The sequence below is a fragment of the Corvus moneduloides genome, chromosome 28 (assembly GCF_009650955.1).
Source record: "Corvus moneduloides isolate bCorMon1 chromosome 28, bCorMon1.pri, whole genome shotgun sequence".
In the NCBI taxonomy this organism is placed as follows: domain Eukaryota; kingdom Metazoa; phylum Chordata; class Aves; order Passeriformes; family Corvidae; genus Corvus; species Corvus moneduloides.
The window spans coordinates 2,113,893-2,136,413 of NC_045503.1; the positions used below are offsets into that span (position 1 = coordinate 2,113,893).

General features: G+C 58.4%; 1 protein-coding gene across 1 annotated transcript in view; it reads left to right on the plus strand.

Annotated features, from left to right (window-relative positions):
• The window catches only part of ADAMTS10 (ADAM metallopeptidase with thrombospondin type 1 motif 10), a 62,282-nt gene that overhangs the window by 28,976 nt on the left and 10,785 nt on the right, over positions 1-22,521 (plus strand). The window contains exons 8-15 of the mRNA XM_032092711.1: positions 3,408-3,451; positions 4,736-4,841; positions 6,515-6,661; positions 8,721-8,862; positions 12,907-13,014; positions 16,080-16,225; positions 16,996-17,059; positions 18,550-18,652. Coding sequence (XP_031948602.1) covers positions 3,408-3,451; positions 4,736-4,841; positions 6,515-6,661; positions 8,721-8,862; positions 12,907-13,014; positions 16,080-16,225; positions 16,996-17,059; positions 18,550-18,652 — 860 coding nt within the window. The remainder of the gene's footprint in view (positions 1-3,407; positions 3,452-4,735; positions 4,842-6,514; positions 6,662-8,720; positions 8,863-12,906; positions 13,015-16,079; positions 16,226-16,995; positions 17,060-18,549; positions 18,653-22,521) is intronic.

Consider the following 22,521-nt stretch of genomic DNA (forward strand, 5'->3'; position numbering starts at 1 on the left):
CCAGCAGGATCCTGTGACTGGGACCAGCACCAGCAGCCCAGGATGTGGCTCAGCTCATTTTAGATGCCTCTGTGTCAGGATGAGCTCTCTCCTTGGAACAGCCCTGCCCTGCCGGTGTCCCTGTGCTCCTGTCACGGCAGGGGAGGTCAGCTCAGGGACCTGGGTGCTGGATCAGGCCCTGAGGGCTTCGTGAAGGGCTCTGAGCTGCCACACCCGGGACAAAACACCCATCAGAAATGGTGAGTGCTCGAGCCTGGGGTGGCAGAGGTGTGGGAGGGATGGATGGATGGAGGGATGGATGGAGGGATGGATGGATGGATGGATGGAGGGATGGATGGAGGGATGGATGGAGGGATGGATGGAGGGATGGATGGAGGGATGGATGGATGGAGGGATGGATGGATGGATGGATGGATGGATGGATGGATGGATGGATGGAGGGATGGATGGAGGGATGGATGGAGGGATGGATGGAGGGATGGAGGGATGGATGGATGGATGGATGGAGGGGTGGATGGAGGGATGGATGGAGGGATGGATGGAGGGATGGATGGATGGAGGGATGGATGGATGGATGGAGGGATGGAGGGATGGATGGAGGGATGGATGGATGGATGGAGGGATGGATGGATGGATGGATGGATGGATGGATGGATGGATGGATGGATGGATGGATGGAAGGAGGACACAGAGAAGATGACAGGCACAGTGGAAGGAATGGCAGGGAGGAAGGGAGGGAGGGGAGAAGAAAAGGAGGGAGGGAGGGAGACACAGAGAGGATGACAGGGACAGTGGAAGGAATGGCAGAGTGTCTGGAAGGCCACAGGACGATGGAGGGGATGGGGAGTGCTGAGCTCTCCAAGTGCTGCCGGCTGCGTCCACGATTGTCCCTCCAGCGCCCACAAATCCCTGCTTGGACAGAGGCGAAACATCCCGGGAGAGGCCCGAGGCAAACCCAACATTTGTGCCTTTCCCCCCTCTCTTGCGGAGCGGGAGAAAGCCAGGAAAGGAAAGTTCTGGAGAGGGGAGTCTCCAAGCGGGAGCCGCTTCCTTTATCCCTGCGCTGCTCTCCTGCTCTAGTTCCAGTGCGAGCCTGGAACATCCCATGGACAAGACCCCACAGAGGAGCGACAGAAGGGCCCCTCCGACCCAAATTCTCCCCCTCCCGAGGGGACCGTGGCTTTTTCCTGCCCTCCCTCCACACGCATGGGATGCAAACGCCGGCTCCGAGCTCTCTGTCCTCCCTCCAGATGTCGGAGCCAGCCCGGAGCCGCTCGTTGGGCTCGGACAGCGCCCGGCGCATCCGCCCCGGCCCCAATAAATTCCCGGTGTCCCGATAAGATCTTGCTGAGCTCGGGGCTTTTTTCTCCTGCGGGGACGTGTCCAAGCGGAGCCTCCGAAGGCTTTAAAGGCTCAAAACAAAGCCGCGAATGTTCTGAGCTTGCTGGGTTTCCTGCTGAGAGCAGCGGAGAGGTTTGGGCACTTCCAGGGAGTGCCAGGGGCCGAAGGGACAGGAGCCATCCTGGGGAATGTGTCACGCTTAACCCCTCGTGTGCTGGCACTTCTCACCCAGCATCCTCATCCCCGTGGGGTCACCGGGGTGAGCGATCCTGCCCGGTGTCCCCAGACCCACACTGGGGTCACAATCCCCTGTCCTGCTCACCCCATGGGTGTCCCCAAACCTGCACTGGGGTCACAATCCTCTATCCTCACCCCATGAGTGTCCCCAAACCCACACTGGGGTCACAATCCTCCATCCTCACCCCATGGGTGTCCCCAAACCCGCACTGGGGTCACAATTCTCAGTGCAACCCCAACCCGGCTCTGGGGTGGCCCAGCCCAGCTGCCACTGGTCCCCCCACTGGTCCCCCCACTGGTCCCACCCTACCCAGCTCTCAGCCCGGCCCCTTTCAGCCCAGATTTGCAAACCCCAAATGTTTATCTCTGCAAGGACATGAGAATGTTCCCTCTCTAACCCAAACTCTTTCGGAGCTGCCGGCTCTTCCCATTTTGAGGGTGCTGCGTTTCCATTTGGAGGAGGTTTTTGCTCTCCTTGTTTTGCCTTTCCTTGTTCCCTAATGAAGTGAAAACAGCGGATTCCTGGATGCAAAGGCTGGAAATCGAGGCCAGGAACAGAGGGAAGAGTCACCTCGAATCAACCCAGATTGGATTTGTTTGGGAAATTCTCAGTACAGCACTGAACTGAAAGAAGAAAAAATATAAAAAATCACTTGAGCGTTTTCATGAAACCGCAGTGGGGTTAGAAATGGAACGTGTTTTCAAACTGAAATGTTTTCCTTTTTTTTTTTATTTTATTTTATTTTATTTTTAATCAGAATTACCGATTTTTTAATCAGAAGTGCTGATAATGCCCCATCCCTGGCAGTGCCCAAGGCCAGGCTGGACAGGGCTTGGCGCACCCTGGGACAGTGGAAGCTGTCCCTGCCATGGCAGGGGGTGGAACTGGATGATTTTTAAAGTCCTTTCCCACCTGAACCATGCTGGGATTCTGGGTTTCTCTATTTGATTGATGCCATTTCCTGCAAGAGACCTGAGCTTACAGAGCAGAGATCGGCCCTGTCCTCTCCCCCCTGTGCCCGAGGCCTCCCGGGAGTGCTGGGGAGCAGAGCTGGGCCCACCCAAACCCAAAGAGCTCCAGGTCTGGAACAGCCTTGTCCCTGTTGATTTATGGAATCATTGAGGTTGGAAAAGGCCTCCAAGATCATCGAGCCCAGCCTTCGACCGACTCCCCACTGCCACCAAACCACATCCTGAAGTGCCACATCTGCTCATGTTTTTAACACCTCCAGGAGCGGCCACTCCACCACCACTGCCCAGGGCAGTTCCAGTGCCTGATAATCCTTTCCATGAAGAAATTTTCCCCAATATCCAACCTGAGCCTCCCCTGGCCCAGCCTGAGGCCGTTCCCTCTCCTCCTGTCCCTGTTCCCTGCGAGCAGAGCCCGACCCCCCCCCGGCTGCCCCCTCCTGTCAGGGACTTGTGCAGAGCCACAAGGTCCCCCCTGAGCCTCCTTTGCTCCCGGCTGAGCCCCTTTCCCAGCTCCCTCAGCCTCTCCTGGGGCTCCAGCCCCTTCCCAGCTCCGTTCCCTTCCCTGCTCATGCTCTACCACCACATTTCATCAAAACCAAACCTCTGGCCTGGCTCAGCTCTGCCCCAGAGTTGAAGGACAGGAAATGCCATTATTAAAAACCCTCAGTGAATCCCAGTCTGGGCAAAGTGAGCGTTGTATAACCTGGACCAGGGATGTCCTGCCTGTCACCATTGGTGCTTCCCGTCCCAGGAACGTCCCACAGGCTGGTTTGGAGTGGTTTGGATGTGAACACATCGGCAAAATGACAGCCCCCAAAATCAGACATGTCCTTAACGCTGCCTTCTCTCCTCCGCAGGTACGACATTTGCATCTACAAGAACAAGCCCTGTGGCACCCTGGGTGAGTGGGATCCTGACACCCCCTCAGCAGCTCCCAGCAGCACGCAGAACCTCGGGAATGTGGCGAGGGTGGGCTGTGCCATTCCCTTTCCAGCTGTGCCATCCCCTTTCCCACCTGTCCCTTTTCTTTACCCACTTGTCCCATCCCCTTTCCCACCTGTCCCATTCCATTTCCAGCTGTGCCATTCCCTTTCCAGCTGTCCCATTCCCTTTCCCACCTGTCCCATTCCCCTTCCCAGCTGTTCCATCCCTTCCCAGTGAAGGTGAAGCTTTGCCCCAGCACCAGCAGCAGAGCCAGGACCAGAGCAGTGCTTTCCAGCCTCTCCTTCCTTCTGTAAACACCAAACCAGCAGCCCTGAGGACGGATGGGCTCTGGAACTCTCCTCTGCTCCATCCCTGGCTTGAGCCCAGCCTGATGATTAAGAACCACTCGCATTTAGGGTTTGTCCATGGCCTGGTGGAGCATTCCTGGCTGGGCAGGGAGAAATCCGGCGGTTTTGTGATGCCTGTAAAGGGAGTTCTTTATTGACACAGACAGACCCTGCAGCTCTCCCTGGCTGCAGCTCCTCATTTGTCTTGCCCTGGTCTAGACAGAGCAGGCAGGGAGGGATTTCTGCCCTGGATCACTGCAAAGGGGAGAGCTGCTGGATCTCTGAGCTGATGCGGCTGCAGAGGAGGAGCCTGGGAGGGAGGCTGAGGCTGGAGGTGCTAGGCTGGCTCAAATCCTTCCCTGGCTCAAATCCTTCCCTGGCCTGGGGCAGAGGCACAGTTGGTGCTGCTGGGGTGGGCAGAGGGAATTTGCTGTCAGAGTTCAGGGGGAATTTCAGCATCATCCAGTCCTCCAAACGGAGCCAGGCTGGATTCCTGCTGGGTGCCAGGCTGGATTCCTGCTGGGTGCCAGGCAGAACCAAGGTTGGATCCTGGCTTGCTCAGCTCTCCCCGGCCAGGTTTGGGTGCCCCAGAGCTGGTACAGCCCATCTGAGATTCCCCCACTGGGGTTATGCCAAGGGCTTCTCCCCTCTGCACCATTTGGATATGAAATTCAGAGGATTTTGACCCTTTCTTAGCATTTCTGAGCCTGTCACTGTTAATTGATCATCAGTGCCGAGTGACCACATCCCGTAATAGCCATGAGTCCATCCCACAGCCCAGTGCGCTGGTGAGAAGGAGCTGGCTGTGCCCAGTGTTACAGAGTGTGAAGCGCATCGGGCAGTCCCCACACCCCTCCATGTGCCCTCAGACGCCCTGTGGTGGCCCTGTGTGACAGCCCTGTCCCCCTCCCCAGGCCTGGCCCCCGTGGGCGGGATGTGTGAGCGGGAGCGGAGCTGCAGCATCAACGAGGACATCGGCCTGGCCACCGCCTTCACCATCGCCCACGAGATCGGCCACACGTGAGTGCGGCACCACGGGCGCCCGGGCAGCTCCTGCTGGTTTGTTCCTGCCAACAGGGGCTGGAAACCCTTCTGTGGATGATCCAGATGTGCTGATGCCTTGTGGGACTGCCTGAAAACAGAGGCTGGACCAAACCAAGAGAATAAAAAGCAATTATATGAATTGAAGGGCCTTCAAGTAGTTTTAGGGCAGATGAAGCCCACCCAGTGGCTACACCCAAAAAATGGACAATGGGTCATGGGTTTTCATGCTTTAATTGATGCCTTGGGGTTTAGCTTTTTTATTTTCGGACCCTGTACTGCTTTAGTGTGTAACTCTAAAACTCCACAGAGCCTGTTAGCTACTGTTAGACATAACAAACCCTCTCCAGGCCTGGACTCAAGGACACCTTGCTATCCCAGGCCCCAGAATATGTAAACTGAGCCTCTGGGAAGGGGGAGCAAACTTGGGGTAATGACATCATTCCCTGAAATTGTAATTGGAGAACTAACCTTGATATGCAAATGGACCAAACTTATAAAAGTGTGAAAAACCTGTGACCTGGGGTCCATCTTGGGTGTAGCCCCTCGGGAGCTTTTTGGCTGCCCAAGGTGTTCCTATTGAAGGCCTTCTATAAATACCCACTTGTATTCCCTTCGTCTTGTCTAGCCTCTGTTTTCAGGAAGCCACTCCAAGGCATCGTTATAAGTTTGGTCCATTTGCATATTGGGGGTTAATCCTCCAATTACAGCTTCAGGTAATGAAGTCCTTTACTCCAGGTTTGCTCCCCACCAGCTCACTGTTGTTTACATTTCTCGAGGCCTGAGGCAGTCAGGTGTCCTTGATTTTCAGGCCTGGAGAGGAATTGTTTTGTCTGACCCAGATGGGAGAGCAGCAGCTAACAGGCTGTGTGGAGTCTTGACACGTTTTTGTGCCATAAATTGAGTCTCTCCTGATGGGAGAGAATTTGCTGAAAGTCCTTGCAAGGCATTTAGAAGATAAAGCGAGAAGTCTTCTGTAGTTTCAATGCTTCCAGATAGTTGTTTGTTAAGTCTTATCAGAGGAACTGAGCCACTAGCGTGACCCAGGTACAGCATGGAAGGAGGAAAAATAGGAGTGAGAGCGAGAAAGACTAATTATCAAGATTTACACAGCCTTTTAAAGACATTTTAACCAATAGTTACTAAAAACGTACATTATTTTCACTTTCTTACCAATTATTCAGTAACACGGGCAGGAACTGCGGAATTTTCTATCCAATCAATCCAAACTACTTTTACTGCAAAATATGGAGTGGTAGAAGAAGGAGAAGAAGGTTTAGAGAACAACAACAATCCTCCATTTTGATATTTTTTACTCTTATCGATTTACTATAAAGAGAAGCCTAAAACCTCTAAATCTTTCACCATATGACAATCTTACATCGTAGTCTATCACCTAATTCCCACCACTGTATTTTCTAGTTGTTGTCTGACTGTTGGTAATTTTTTCCAAGGTTTAAAGCTATACCAGTGTTGTCCAGGGGGGTAAAAACCCTTAAAAACAGGCAGAGAAACATTCTCGGCACTCTGGGTTCCTACAGAGTCTGGAGTTGCAGAATTACAAATGTGTGAGCAGCACAAGAGCTGAAATCCTGAGGCATCGGTGTCAAACCCGGCTGACCTCCTCCTCTCTGTGCCGCGGCCGTTTCCAGGTTTGGCATGAACCACGACGGCGTCGGCAACAGCTGCGGCTCGCGGGGGCAGGAGACGGCCAAGCTGATGGCTGCTCACATCACCATGAAGACCAACCCGTTCGTGTGGTCCACGTGCAGCAGGGATTACATCACCAGCTTCCTAGAGTAAGGAATCCACCTCTCCCTGCCCTTCCTCCAGCCTCCCCCAGTCTCTTCTGAGAGTGGGGAAAGCCAAACAAAGCCCCCAAATCCCCCAGCGCTTTCTCTCTTGTCTCCCAGAGCCACGTTCTTGCCTTCTTTTAGGCTTTCCTGTGTTTTTCCTGCCTGTTGAACATCTAAACCCATTTGTGTTGCAGCTGGGAGAGCTTTATTTGGGTTCCCCACATCCAGGAACTTCCCAAACAGATCAGTCCCTCCTGGAGGCATTTGGGTGGTTCTGAAGTGAAGGAATTGCAGGGAAGGGTTGGTGTGATGGGGAAGGAGGGTCTGGGGACAGGATTGGGTCTGCGTGGTGCAGGCGCTTTCTCCAGGCAGTGAGGAGGAGTTTTCAGTGTGAACAAGCAAAGCAGGGCAAAGATTTTGGTTTTCTTTTTTTCCAAAGCACCTTTAGGATTCAGGAGAGGGACAGGACAAGGGGGGATGGATTCAAACTGGAAGAGAGCAGTTTAGATTGGGTATTAGGAGGAATTTCTTTGTTGTGAGGGTGGGCAGGCCCTGGCCCAGGGTGCCCAGAGCAGCTGGGGCTGCCCCTGGATCCCTGGCAGTGCCCAAGGCCAGGCTGGACATTGGGGCTGGGAGCAGCCTGGGACAGTGGAAGGTGTCCCTGCCCATGGCAGGGGGTGGACTGAGATGAGCTTTAAGGTCCCTCCCAACCCAAAGCATTCCATGATTCCATGATTTAGGCTCCTAAATCCCAGAGTTTCAAGGCTGTCATCACGCCTGAGCCAAACCCTTGTGCAGGGTTCAGGCAGCCCCTGGGTTTCTATCCCAAAACAATCAGTGGGGATCCATTTCAGTGAGGTTCTTTGTAGGACAATGGCACTTCCTGAAGGAAGGACTGGCAGGGCTTGAGGGACGACGGGAAGCAGCACAAGTGTGGGGTCAGTGTGGAGGGAAGCCCCCAGGGAGTCTGAGCAGCAGAGCTCAGCTCCTGGAACGCAGAAAGAGGAGCAGCCACGGCTCCTCCCCGAGGGGCTCCCTCTGTCCTGCAGGGCTCGGCCAAACCTCGTGGCTCAGCAGCAAATCCCACATCTGTCCTGCAGCTCGGCCATGGCCACGCCTGTCCCCCACGCTGGTGACCGAGGCACGTGGCACGGCCAGGCTGCCTCGTCTTCCGCTGACCCCGAGCTCCTGGCAGGGCTGCAGGAGGATGGAGAGTTCATTCCCGCTCCTCATGCTCCGTGCTGGCCACCCCGGGCTTCAGGAGCCTCCACTGGCACATGGGGTGTGCAGGATTTGGGGCTGGGGGTGATGACAGCAGCCTTGATTTAGGGGGAGCTCAGAGAGCAGTGGGGAAAGGGGAGGGAGAGGCGTTTCTGGCCGAATTTGGATGCTCCTACAGAGCTCTGGCGAGCAGGAGGTCGGGCCTGGAGCTGGGGGCTCTGGTTGCTCACAGCTGGGGCTTCACAGCTGGGTGGGGGAGCAGCCGCTCTACCCACCCGCTGCCCACTGAGGGTGCTGGGCACACCGGCCTGGGCACACCAGCCTGGGCTCTGCCATGGGGACAGCCAGGGGCTGGCAACAGCCAGCGGAACGGCTGGAGCTGGGTCAGGGCTGGGCATGGAGCTCAGGGAAAGGTTCTTCCCCCCGAGGCTGCTGGGCACTGCCCAGGCTCCCCAGGGAATGGGCCCGGCCCCGAGGCTGCCAGAGCTGCAGGAGCGTTTGGACAGCGCTCTCAGGGATGCCCAGGCTGGGGTTGTTGGGGTGTCTGTGCAGGGCCAGGGGCTGCACTGATGATCCCTGAGGGTCCCTTCCACCTCAGGATATTCCTGGGATTCTATGAACCCTCAGATCAACACCTCCAGAGTTACCTTGGAACCAGGATGTGCTTCCCAGCCTGGGGTGCACAGCTGGAGGGATTTCAGAGCTGCTTCTCTTGCCCAGAGTAGACCCAGATTTGTCCTCTCAGCCCCAGCAGAGCTGGGAGTGGCGGCTGCCGATCCCATCCCGGTGCTCTCTCTCCCCTCGGCCTTCCTGAGCTCTGATTCTCCCTCTCTGGTTGCAGCTCCGGGATGGGATTGTGCCTGAACAATGCTCCTCCCAAGCAGGATTTCATCTACCCCACGGTGGCTCCGGGCCAGGCCTACGATGCCGACGAGCAGTGCCGCTTCCAGTACGGAGTCAAATCCCGCCAGTGTAAATACGGGGTAGAGAGCCTTCCTGCTTTACTATCGGTTCCCAGGGCCGGAGGAGGGGGGACGGGGGGAAGGAAAGGTCCATGGGGCTGTCCCTGCTGCCCACATCCCTGTCCTGCCCCAGACCGGGGGCACTGTGGAGTTCCCGGTGAGCTCCGTGCCGTGCTTCCCTGGGAGAGCACGCAGCAGGGGGTGTCCCATCTGTAAATGTTGGTCCCAGCCCAGTTTGGATCAGGTTAATCCCACGGGAAGGGATTTCTTGCCTCTTCCTTGGCTGCTGGTGGTCCCTAAGGCCCCACCCATGCAGCTTCCCCTCTCTTTGCATGAGGACATATTTTCCATAATCCTCACCAGAAGTCATCGTGCTGCTTACTCAAACCCAGGGCAGTGGTGGAGTCCCCATCCCTGGAAGTGTCCAAAAACGTGTGGCTGTGGCACTTGGGGACATGGTTTAGTGGTGGGCCTGGCAGTACTGGGTTGCTGGTTGGACTTGCTGATCTTAGAGGGCTTTTCCAAGCTGATTGCCATGATTCCATGACAGGAGGAGAAAAGTCTTTGTCCCAGGTGAGGTGAGGGATGTGCTGGAGGTTGCTGCCCACGTGAGCCCCATCCCCACCACCTCACTGCCATCCCCTGGTCTCTGAACGCAGAGAACCACTGAAAGGAAAGGCTGCTCCAGGAGAAAAGAGGGTCTGAGCTGGGCACTTTGCTGTTCTTCATGTCCTGAACGTTGCCAAGGGCCTGAGCAGAGCCCCTCTGCATGGAAGGGCTGCCTGAGCTCCTCAAAGCACCCACGTTCCTTTAGGGAAAACAGAGGAGCCAGCAGTGGGATGCACAGGCAGCAGGGGCACATTTCCTCATGGGAAAGGTGGCCAGGGGTTGGAAGGGGCTGCCCAGGGAGGTTTGGAGTGCCCATCCCTGGGGGTGTCCAAGGAACGCCTGGACGTGGCTCTCAGTGCTCTGGGCTGGCTGAAAATCTGGGGGTCAGTCAAAGGTGGCACTTGATGATCTCAGAGATCTTTTCCAGCCCCAGTCCATGCCCTGGAAAGCTGTGAAGGAGCAAACACAGCAGCTCAGGGTTTCGTTTCTCTGTCACTGTGCAAAGCCCAGCCCAGCTCTGCTGAGTGCCCCGGGATGAGCCAGGCTGTCACTGAGGGATGGTCCCACACTGCCCCACCTCCTGGAGGTGTCCCCTGCTCATCCTGGTGAGAAAAGGGCAAAGCTGATGCCTTGAACAGGGCCCAGGGGCCTGGAGCCTGCTGGACATGGGGCAGATGCAGCAGGAGCAGTCTGACCCCAAAGAATGGTGTCCCATGGTCGTGGTGTCCCATGTCAGGTGCCACCCACCAGGGTCTGTGCCCCTGCTCAGCTGAGCCACAGGCAGGAATGGGAACTTCCCCCTGGCTCCCAGTTAATTTTTAGCCCAGGCAGACGCTTCCTGTGTATATCCAAGGATCACAAAAGATTTCCGGGGTGACCCCTCCAGCCCTGTGGTGGTTTGGGATAAACCCAAAAGGCACCAGGGCTCGATTGTGTGCGGGTAAATCCGGGCCAGTGTGTGAGCCCACCCTGTTCCCCTGGACACAAACCCCAGAGGGATGGAGCCAGCAGGGCAGCACCCCTTCCTGCAGGCCAGGAGAGGGGGTGATGGATGGGTGTCACGAGCATGGAGATGATTCCAGGGCAGGCTGGATGAGGCTTGGAGCAACCTCATCTAGTGCAGGTGTCCGGGGCTGGAACAAGGTGATCTTTAAGGTCACTTCCAACCCGAACCAATCCGAGAGTCGATGGTTGGAGCTGGGAGGTCACCAGGAAGCCCTTGGTGACAGGAAAAGGGGCTCCTGCTTCCCAGTGGTCACTCTGGCTCTGCCAGAGCCTGAAGATGGGAAAGACTCTCTCCTTCCCCTGCTTAAAGCCATCTCCAGCTGGGCTTGGGTGAGGGAGGTGGGAGCCAAATTCCCTTTGCAGCTCTGACCCGAAGCCCTGGCACGGACCCCGCCCGGGTTTCCCTCTGCCAGCTCTCCCTGGGGCACTCTGGGGGCTGGAGGGGAGCAGAGCAATCCCAGCTCATCCTTCACAGAGGATTCCCAGTCTCTGACTCAGCCTCTCCTGGGGGGATCGGTGCTGGCCGGCTCACCCGTGGCCAGGGGCAGGAATGCGGGGCTGGAGAGCTGGATCGGCCCCGGGGTGAGGAATGGGCTGTCACCTCCCTGGGGACAGGCGGCCAGAGCTGCCTGCTGGGGCACTCCTGCCCCGGGCTGATGGTCACTGTGCCAGGCAGGAGCACGAGCCAGAGTGTGCCCAGCTGGCTGAGAATGCCCTGGGCATCCTGGCTCGTGTCCAAAGTGGTGTGACCAGCAGGACCAGCAGGGCAGGGACTGTCCCCTGTGCTGAGGCATCACAAACCCTGGGGTCAGTTTTGGGCCCCTCACGACAAGAAGGACACTGAGGGGCTGGAGCATGTCCAGAGAAGGGAACAGAGCTGGGAAGGGGCTGGAGCACCAGGAGCAGCTGAGGGAGCTGGGAAAGGGGCTCAGCCTGGAGCAAAGGAGGCTCAGGGGGGACCCTGGGGCTCTGCACAACTCCCTGACAGGAGGGGGCAGCCGGGGGGGCTCAGTGTTGTCCCGGATGACGAGCGACAGGACAAGAGGAAACGGCCTCACGTTGCTCCAGGGTGGGTTTAGGTTGGATATTGGGAAAATTTTTTTTCACTGAAAGGGCGTTCAGGCATCGACTGCCCAGGGCAGTGGTGGAGACCCCATCTCTGGAAGTGTCCAAAAACGTGTGGCTGTGGCACCTGGGGACAGGGCTTAGTGGTGAGCCTGGCAGTGCTGGGTTGATGGTTGGACTTGCTGATCTTAGAGGGCTTTCCCAAGCTGAATTCCATGATTCCGTGACACTGGCAGTGGCAGCAGCCGTGGCAGCTCAGGCTCTGCTCTCCCACCTCAGGACAGTTTCTGTCACTGACACTGAACCTGTTCGACATTTCCTGGATAAGCTCAGTCACCCCAAGCTGCTCCTGAAAAGCAGCAAGTTTTCCATAGGTTGTTTCCGTAGGAATAGGAGCAGGATGGGGACCAGGCAGGAAATGCAGGAAATGAGACTTTAGGGGCCGCTTTGCAGTTTGCAGGCGCTGAAGTCCAGCCTGGGGGGATTGAGTGACACATGAGCTGGAAAGGGCCTGAATTTCCTGATTTCACTTTTGGGTGGGTCCTGCGGCAGCCAAGGGAAGATTTTTTTTTTTTGCTGGAGCTCTGAGAGGTCAGGATGGGCTGAAGCTCGGGATCTGTGGCTCAGGAAACCTCCTGGAAAGAGGTCTGGAGTCCTCAGTGTCACCCTGGGGACACAACTGCACCGAGCAGACCCCGAGAGCAGAGGTGCCCGATTCCAAAGGGCTGGCTCAGGATCTGGCATTATTTTGATTATTCCAAAACCAGCTCTAAAACTTCCAGAGGAACCTTCCCTTCAGGATTCTTGGGCTGGCTGGAGGTGGCCAGCAGCCAGGTGGTCACACTGTGAGCAGGGGCACCTCCAGCTGTGCTGTCGGTGCTCCCAGGGAGCCCCAGATTCCCACAGAGGCAGCTCTGGGATGCTCACGGCAGGAGCCAGGAATGGGCTCAACCTCCACCGCACAGATGCACAACTGGGAACATCCCTCAGCCCTGGGAAGAGGGGTGAGGACAAGGACAGTGAGATCAGCTCCGGTGCCACCGAGGTGCCCAAGGAGAGGTGGCCTCTGTGGCATGGGCTGGCTGTGAGTCGGCTCTCGGAGCTCCCTCCACATCCAGGGAATCCCAGCAGGGCTTAGGCTGGGCCCAGAGAAGGGGGACAGCTGTCAGTGAGCTCGGGGTGACCGTGGCCAGCAGCACCTGGCAGGGTTTGGCCTCGTGTTGCCCCCACCATGCTGAAGACACTCAGTGTCCCCATGTCCCACCCAGCTGGTGCCTCCCGGGTGTGACGCTGCCCCTGGCGCCAGCAAATCCTAATCTGGGTTTTGTTCCTTTGTCTCTGCCCCCCTCCCCGGCCCTGTCTCTCCCCACATCTCCCTCTTTCCAGGAGGTCTGCAGCGAGCTGTGGTGTCTGAGCAAAAGCAACCGCTGCATCACCAACAGCATCCCCGCGGCCGAGGGCACCATCTGCCAAACCAACACCATCGACAAGGGGGTAAGGCAGCCCTGGGCACCGGGAAGAGTTGGCACGGAGGGGTTGGATCCCTTTTCCAGCAAAAACCAGGATTACTGTTCACACTGGGGGCGTGGAGTTGATTTAGGAGCACCCAGCAGCCGGTCCAGCCCTGACTTCCAGAGCCCAGAGCTGCCCGGGATGGGGGCCGGGATGTGCCAAGGAGCCCAGAAATCACCCCAAAGCCCAGCTCAGAGTTCAGCTCAGGCAGTGCTGGGATATGGAATGTGGAATGTGGGATATGGGACACAGAATGTGGGATATGGGATATGGAATGTGGGATATGGGATATGGAATGTGGGATATGGAATGTGGAATATGGAATGTGGACTGTGGGATACAGGATATGGGATATGGAATATGGAATATGGAATATGGAATGGGGGATGTGGGATATGGGATATGGGATACGGAATGTGGGATATGGGATGTGGAATGTGGGATATGGGATGTGGGATATGGGATATGGCATATGGCATATGGAATGGGGAATGGGAAATCCCCGCTCCAGTGAGATTCTTGGTGTCACCCCTGAGGCACAGCAAGGTCACCTCAAGCAAGGCCATGTCCTTAAATGAACACCGTGTCCCCAAGTCTGCTGGGATCCCCTGGGATCCCCTGGGATCTGCTGGGATCCCCTGGGATCTCCTGACTGGCCTGAGAAAAGGGATTTTTTCCCCTGGTTTTCCCAGATTTCTGCTTTCAGAGGAACTTGGGGAAAACTGGTTATGATGAAACCGTGGGGTTTCACCCTCGGCAGGGAGGAGAGGGCAGGATTTTTCCCGACCATGAATTTTGCCTGGATTGCTTCATTCCCTGCTCCTCCCACACCCGTTTTTCCCAGCATTTGAGTGAATGCACCGCTCAAACAAAGAGCCTCTGCACACTGGGGCAAGGGCGAATCAGGGCTGGGACATTCCCCCTTCCACTCGAAGAAAAGTAATTCCCAAGAAACATTTCAGATTCTTAGGAAGCGGGAGGAGCTGGGGTGCAGGGGAGACTCTGCCAAATGCAGGATTCTCTGCAAGCACTGCTCTTAGTGCTGCTGGGAACTGGGGCAGAGAGGAGCAGGCAGCTCCCGGGGCTGCACATCCCTCCTGCTGCACATCACAGGGACTACAGCATTTTTCACCTCCTAGTCATGGCTTTTTCCCAAGTTTTCCCACTTTTAAATATCCCTTTCCCCCCCATTTTGTGACCGCTTTTTAACCAGGGTTCTTCAAAAGCCTTGAGGGAAGGGAAGCGAAGCAGCCATAGCCCCCCAGGATTTCTGGGAGCTGCTCCCTGTGGGGATTCTGGCTCGCTCTGAACCCCCAGTTACCTTCCTGTGCTTATCCTTTTGGATCCATTTGTTCTTTGGGAGGGATTTGATGGCCTCGGCTGGAAGGAGATGCACTTTTATGCTGAGTGTCTGCATTGTCCCCAGCTGGAGCTGCTGGGGTGAGCCCCCGACCTTGGCTGGAGCAGCTCTCCAAGGTCTTCACTGGCTTCTCCCTCTCCCCTGGGGAGAGCAGAGGGAAGGATCAGGGGATTTGAAGTATGAACTATTAAAGGAGATGGAAAATTCCTGTGCTCTGCCCCCAGTGTGGGGGAAGGCTGAGCCAAGCTCTGCTGTGCCCACATCCCAAACCTCTGGGTATTTCCTCCTCCCAGATCCTCCTTTTTTCAATTAATCGATCTCCTGTGATTGTTATGGCTTCGCCTGTCTTACCCCAAGAACCCACAGTGGCATTTTTCCCTCCTATCCGTGTCTTTTTCCCAGCTTTTCCCATTTTTAAACATCCCTTTTCCCCCACTTTGTAAGCACTTTTTAACCAGGGGGGGAAGGGGAAGGGGAAGGGGAAGGGGAAGGGAAGGGGCCACAGCCCCTAGGAGCTATTCCCAAGGTGTTGGAATATTGTGGAATATCCAGGCTGTGCCTGCAGAGCATCTCCTCCACCTTTGGAGAGGTGCTGGTGCTCCCAGGGATCATGAGCTGGGATTCCTGGGAAGCCACCGTGCGTTTTTCCCAGCTGCCCATGGAGAGCTGGCTCGGGAGGAGCCAGGAGAGGCCGTGCCAGCGGCTCCAGGGTGGGTTCCCAGCCCCTGGAAGGAGCACATGGCGCTTTCTTCCTTCCTGGGATTATCCCAGCCCCCGGGGCTCCGTGTCCGGCACCGTGCCCGGACAGCGGCGGCGGCTCTGGCACCGTCCCTCGCATGGCTGGGGACTCCAGGGGGTGTGGGACGTGTGCCAGGGCTGAGGGAAGTATTTCATAGGCAGATTTCCATGAGCATCTGTCTGCCAGTAGGACGGGGACAGGCGGATTCTTTAGGGATCCTCACAGAACAATGACACAATGCTGATGTTACGATTTAAGCTTGATTTTAACCCGGGCCCTTTGCTGATCAGGACATTTGGGACAGGCCAACCCCAACCTGAGCTCCCAGTACACCCAAAACTCACTCTGTGCTGGGAGGGAGCAGCTGGCTGTGGGTGTGTCCGTGTCCCCTGGGATCCTGGCCCTGCCCAGCAGCAGCAACTCTGATCCAAGACCACCTGGAAGTGTGCCAAGGGCTTTTACCAGATGTGAGCTGTGGGACCCAGGACCTCTCTAGAGGAGAATCCCAGACTGGTTTGGGGTGGAAGGACCTTAAAACTCATCCAGTGCCACCCCTGCCATGGGCAGAGAGACACCTTCCATAGCCCAGGGTGCTCCAAGCCCCATCCAGCCTGGCCTTGGACACTGCCAGGGATCAGGGGCAGCCACAGCTGCTCTGGGCACCCTGTGGGATGGGACCTCTTGCCCGTGGCTGCCTGTCCCCCAGGACTGGGGTGGGAACTGGGGACACTGGTCCCACTGTGTGTACACAACCACTGCCAGCATGACCCGAAGGAGAGGCGAGCGCCCTTTGCCTCAGAGAATTTGGCTCCGAGGCCGCTGCGGCTCCGAGCTCAGATCCCTCAGGATCAAAGCCGATGCCAGCCCTGAGCTGGCTCCGTGCCCTGTGGAAGCTCTGGGAGAAGGAGCGCCCGTGCCTGGGGTGTTCAGAGCTCTGTGTCCCCGCAGTGGTGCTACAAGAGGGAGTGTGTGCCCTTCGGGACGCGGCCGGAGGGCGTGGACGGAGCCTGGGGGTCGTGGTCATCGTGGGGGGAGTGCAGCCGGACGTGCGGCGGCGGCGTGTCCTCGTCCGTGCGCCACTGCGACAGCCCCAGGTACGTGGGGGGGTGGGTGGTGGCCCTGTCACCACAGCCCTGCAGTGTCCCCAACCCTTGGAAGGCACATCCAGGTGCCTGTGCAGCCCCACACCCAGCTCCTGGGGGGAAGGAGCTGTGCCGGCTGTGCCTTCCCTCCTCTGAGCCCTGGAAGTGCCTGAGGGTCTTGAGAAGTGAATGAAGCACTGCCCTGAGGAGACAGGAGATGTCCCAGCTGGAGAACTGGCTCATCCAACAGTTCCTGCCTCTTCCATCTCTGCTTTTTTGGGAGGGGGTGGGGGGAGGAAAGGCAGAGAGAGAAGGAAAAGCCCCCTCAGGCCGTTCTCCGTGGAGCAGGTACATCATCCTGTTACGATTCTGATAATAATCCACTCCCCCAGTGCCACACCAGCCCAGTGCCTGTCCTTTGATGTCACCTGAGCATCAGGGACAGCTGCACTGGGGTCCCTGCACACAAAGCCGGGCCTGCTTCCATTTCAGTGCTGACTCCTGGAAGGTTTGGCAGGTTTTGAATGCCTTTGCCCAGCTCTGTGCCCTGTGTTGGTGTCGGAGCTGCAGCACACCCCAAACCCCGCTGTGCAAACCCTCTGTGCACTCAGGGAGATTTTAGGGGCTGCGCTCCAGCCGTGCCCAGCCAGGCAGGATCGGTCCTTGTGGCAGAGCAGGGTTGGGAAAAGCCAGCTGGGGCAGCCACCCCAAGCTCCTGGGGGCAAAACCCTGCCCCAAACACCGGCTGGAGCTGTTCCAGCATCTCCTCTCTGCTTTGGCAGGCCCACGATCGGAGGGAAGTACTGCCTGGGGGAGAGGAAGCGCTACCGCTCCTGCAACACCGACGTGAGTGGTGCCGGGCCCGGCAGCGGGGCTGGGGGGGATGGGAGGGATAGAGAGGGGGGATCAGCCCTGTCCGGGTGGGATCAGCCCTGTCCGGGGGGGGATCAGCCCGGTCCGGATGGGATCAGCCCTGTCCGGGTGGGATCAGCCCTGTCCGGGGGGGATCAGCCCGGTCCGGGGGGGATCAGCCCGGTCTGGGGGGGGATCAGCCCGGTCTGGGGGGGGATCAGCCCGGTCTGGGGGGGATCAGCCCTGCCCGGATGGGATCAGCCCGGTCCGGATGGGATCAGCCCTATCCGGGTGGGATCAGCCCTGTTCGGATGGGATCAGCCCTGTCCGGGGGGGATCAGCCCTGTCCGGGGGGATCAGCCCGGTCCGGATGGGATCAGCCCTGTCCGGGGGGATCAGCCCTGTCCGGATGGGATCAGCCCTGTCCGGATGGGATCAGCCCTGTCCGGGGGGATCAGCCCGGTCTGGGGGGGATCAGCCCTGTCCGGATGGGATCAGCCCTGTCCGGGTGGCATCAGCCCCTTCCAAGTGGGATTAGCCCTGTCCGGATGGGATCAGCCCTCTCCCAGTGGGATCAGCCCTGTCTGAGTGGGATCAGCCCTCTCCCAGTGGGATTAGCCCTGTCCGGATGGGATCAGCCCTCTCCCAGTGGGATCAGCCCTGTCCAAGTGGGATCAGCCCTGTCCAAGTGGGATCAGCCCTGTCCAAGTGGGATCAGCCCTGTCCGGGGGGATCAGCCCTGTCCGGGTCGGATCAGCCCTCTCCCAGTGGGATGAGCCCTGTCCGGGGGGATCAGCCCTCTCCACACACAGGTGCAGGGTGCTCTGTGCACCGTGGGATCCCCGGGAGGAGGAGGAGGAGGCGGCGGGGGGGGGGGGGTGGCAGGGCGGGGTGTGCCCGCAGCAATCCCACAATGGGAATTCCGGGCAGGACCAGGCAGGTGTGGGAGATGGCTCCGGGGGCCGAGAGGGCTGCACGGACCTGCAGGATCCAGAGGGGCCCGGAGATAAGGGGGGGAGTTCAGAGGATTCCAGCTCTGCTGGGACAGCGCTGCCTCTCGGGGCTGCTCAGGAGAGCCTGGGTCAGACTCTGCTTCCCCGAGCTGAGGGTTAAACCCCAGAGATTTACACCAAAAACTGTGGGGAAGGGATGCTCGGTGAAGCTTTGGGGCTGGGGAATTGTAGCTGTAACACCCCCGAGCTGCTGGTGAGGACAACAGAGGGGTCCTGGTGCTTCCCTGCGCTTTGCACTTGGGTTTGAGGGATTGTTCCCGAGGGTCACACCTCAGCCACAGCTCCTGCGGCCCCTCCTTGTGCTCTTGGTCTTCAAATCGTGTCCAGCTTTGCAGGAGAGACACTCAGGGCGCCCTGTAGCAGTGTCAGGGCTGCTGTCCCTGTCCTCAGGGGCTGGTGGCAATGCCTGGAGCAGCCCCTGCCCTTCTGGCCACCCCAGCCCCGCACTGACCGCTGGCTGTGTGACCACAGGACTGCCCGCCGGGCTCGCAGGACTTCCGAGAGCTGCAGTGCGCCGAGTTTGACAACGTGCCCTTCCGAGGGAAGTACTACAGCTGGAAAACCTACCGGGGAGGTGAGTCTGGGGCAGGGGCTGCTCACATCTGCTCCCCTCACGCTCCGCAGGGATGGGTCTCATGGTCCAAGGGGTGTGGGGACAGGTGGTGAGGATTTCCGCAGCTCTGGTTTCCCTCTCTGTGCTCCTGGGATGTGCTGCCATCCCGCCAGGAGTCGCCTGTCCCCCCGTCCCGGGTCATCCCCCCTTTCACTGCTCTGCCAGAAGCAATCCCAGCAGCTCTGGAGCTGTTCCAGCTTCTTTCCTCCAGGCTGGTTCCTCAGCTGAGGGAGCAGAGGACAATGGAGAAGAGCAGGGAATGTCTGGTGCCTGATGGGGAGGAGACAGAGCAGGCAGGGAAAACTTCCTGAGCAGGAGAAGGGATGGGATCCCATGGATCCTCCAAGGAGCAGCACTTCCCTCTTCCCGAGGTCAGCCCTGGGTCCTGCAGAAGGGTCTGGCGAGGAGAGGGGGCAGGAGGAGGCTCCGTGGCAGAAATCTCTCAATAATGAGGGGGAACAGCTCATCTCCTCCGTGGAGTTAATGAAGTGGCCTGGGGAAATCCTTCCCAGCTGTGCAAACAAGCCCAGACCGCAGCGGGGCTCCCGCAGCTGGAGCAGCTGTGCCGAGGCTGCAGGGGATGGATCGATAAAAATGTAATGAAATTGTGAGGCTGCAAAGTCCCCCAAAGAGCCCGATGGATGCCGAGGTGGAAGGGAACCCTGCAGGCTGGGGCTGCCCTTGCTCAGACCTCGCTCCTCTCCAGGCATGGCCCGGGGCTGGGCTGGCCAGCTGAGCAGCGCCCTCGAGGTGATGCTGATATGGATTTTTGACTGATATCTGATCCTGATACGGATTTTTTGCTTTCATGAAGAGCCCCTTCCTCTCTCTCTGCTTCAGCTTCATAAAATGAGTGGTGGAACCTCTCCTGGAAGGCTGAGGGTGCTGACAGTGCCAGGTTTTGAAGGGATTCAGAGCTTCATCTCCTCTTCCTGCGTTGGCTGTGGGGAATGGTCATGAGGAGCACTTTGATTTATTCAGTGTCAAAGGGTGTCACCATTGTCCCCTGGGGTGGCCCAAGGAGGAACCACGGAGTGGGGAAGGTCAAGGAACTTCTTTGCACAAGTTTGGGCTCTCTCTCAGGATTGGGGAGACCTGGTTTGTGTTCAGCACCTAAAGGGGGCTGGAAAGAACGACAGAATTTTAGCAAGGCCTGGAGTGCCAGAACAAGGGGGAATGGCTTCCCAGTGCCAGAGGGCAGGGCTGGATGGGAGATTGGGAAGGAATTGTTCCCTGGGAGGGTGGGCAGGCCCTGGCACAGGGTGCCCAGAGCAGCTGGGGCTGCCCCTGGATCCCTGGCAGTGCCCAAGGCCAGGCTGGACATTGGGGCTTGGAGCAGCCTGGGACAGTGGAAGGTGTCCCTGCCATGGCAGGGGTAGCACCGGGTGATCTTTGAGGTCCCTTCCATCCCAACCCCCTCTGTGACTCCGCGACTTCAGCAGCACGAGGACCTTCATCCTCGTGCCTGTGGGGTTTTGTGACCCTTGGTGGCTTTTGGGTGTCAGAGGCACGTCCTGGGGGAGTTGAGGACATCCCTTGCACCTCCCCCTTCTTCACGTCACAGACCTGACCCTGGGGAACGACCCCGTCCTGTCCTGCCCTGGCCGCTGCCGTCCTGCCGTCAGTCCCTGTGTTCCCCCATGCCACCAGACCCTGGGATGGCACTGAGGGCTGCTCCTCGTCTCCTGGGCTCTTCCAGCAGTGCCCGGAGCGCTCGGGTGTGAGGGTGTCAGTCCCTCCCTCCCTGCAGGCACCAGCAGCTCCCCAGGAGCCCTCTTTGCTGGCAGTCTCATCCCTGGGCATTCCTCCCTGCAGCTGGCAGGAATCTGCTCCTCAGCTTGGTTTTAGGAGCTGATCCCCACCCTGGGTCTCTGCTGAGCCCCTTCCCCTGCTCAGCTCAGCCGCTCGGGCTTCCCAAAAGGGTGGGTGGGTGAGTTCAGGGGTGCCTTGTGTCCCTCAGAGGCTTCACCCCACGTTTCTTCGGGAAATATCCTGGGCACGGAGGATATTTCCACCCTGCAGACAAGGAGTGCCCCACACGCCTGGAGGAGGGGGCTGCCAGTCCTGCGGGGATTTGGGAAGGGAAGAAGCCTGACCTGTGGTCGGGCTGTGTTTGGGGCTGTTTGGTTCCCAGCGATCCCGGAGCCCAGAGCGCGGGGTCGGGACGCAGAGCCCCGGAGAGGAGCGCTGAGCTCAGCAGTCCGCAGATACCGCGTGGAATGCGGCTTTAATTGTTTGTTTACTTTGCTCTGCTCGCTCCGTTCTTCGTTTTTGCTCTTGGCCGATGCGGGAGTTTGGGGTGGGAGAGGGATGGGAGGAGCAGGAGCTTTCGGAAAACAGGAGAGTGCTCGTCAGAAATGGTAATAAGGTTTAATTCCTCCATGGGAGAGGGCAGGCAGGAGGAACAAAACATCCTCGGAGGCAGCAGCCGAAGGAAAATACTCGATTTGAATAACTCTGTTAAACACGCAAAGGAGGAACCACGGCAGGCCCCGAGTGAAGGGAGGGGGTCAAAATCTGCGGGCTGATGCCTGGCTGGGGCTTTCACCTCTCTGGGAAAGGAGCCCAGGGAACGGCTGGAGCTGGGTCAGGGCTGGGCATGGAGCTCAGGGAAAGGTTCTTCCCCCCGAGGCTGCTGGGCACTGCCCAGGCTCCCCAGGGAATGGGCCCGGCCCCGAGGCTGCCAGAGCTGCAGGAGCGTTTGGACAGCGCTCTCAGGGATGCCCAGGCTGGGGTTGTTGGGGTGTCTGTGCAGGGCCAGGGGCTGCACTGATGATCCCTGAGGGTCCCTTCCAGCTCAGGATACTCCAGGATTCCATAATTGTATTTAGCAACATTCCCTGGGCAGGCTCAGAGGTCTCACTCGTTCTGTGGCAGTCGCTCTTCTCCCATCTCCAGGAGTTCCAAGGCACGCTGTGCTGTGTCAGAGGACCTTTCTGGGGTCCAGACTTGCCCTCACTGTGCTCAGTGCTGCTGTCATGGGGACACAGTTGTCCCTGGAGCCACCTGCACAAGGACAAGGGGATGCCCAGGGCACCTCTCGGTGCCAAGGACACTCCCGTTCCCGTTCCCAACAGATGCTGGGCAGTGATTCCAGTCTCCTTTCCTCTGGTGGCTGGGATGGTGACCTGGCTTCCAAGGGCAAATCCTGCCTGGGAATTGTCCCCAGGGAGAGTGAGGGGACTGTCCCAGAGCTCAGGTGGCCCAGGCAGCTCGCTGGAGCAGTGTCAGTCAGTACCAATGCAGGGTCACCCCTCCCTCCTTCCTCCTTCGCTCTCCCTCTCCCTGTTCCTCTTCCATGGGACTTTGAAGGGCAGGAATTCCCCACAGAAAGGCCTTTCCCAAGTGACCGGTGAGGAGAGCCAGCAGGATTCCTCCCACACAGAGCAGTGTGACCACGGGAGCCGAGTCCCAGCTCCCTGCCCGACCCCCAGGGGCAGCCGCTGCTCTCGGGGGCTGCTGAGCTCCCCCTGCTCAGCAGCTGCTTCCAGAGCTTCTCCAGGGGCTTGCCCAGGCATCCTGCTCCCGAAAATGCCTCCAAGCTGCTGAATTCCCCTCTCTGTCTCCTCCTGCTCCTCCCTCTCCCAGCTTTGCTCTCTCTTCTGCCCAGCTGCTCTCGGGTGCTCCCAGGCACAGCTGGGCCCCCTCCCTCTGCCCCTTTGATGTGCTGGGTGGAGTTTCCAGTTCTGCACGTTCCCATTCCTCCCATCCAAGGTGCTTCCCAGCCCTGGCACAGGGAGCAGGACCATGGGTGGTGCCCCCGGGAGGGAACTGCCTCTGCCAGGTCCGTGCTGGGATCCCGGGATGCTCAGGAAAGGCAGTGAATGCCA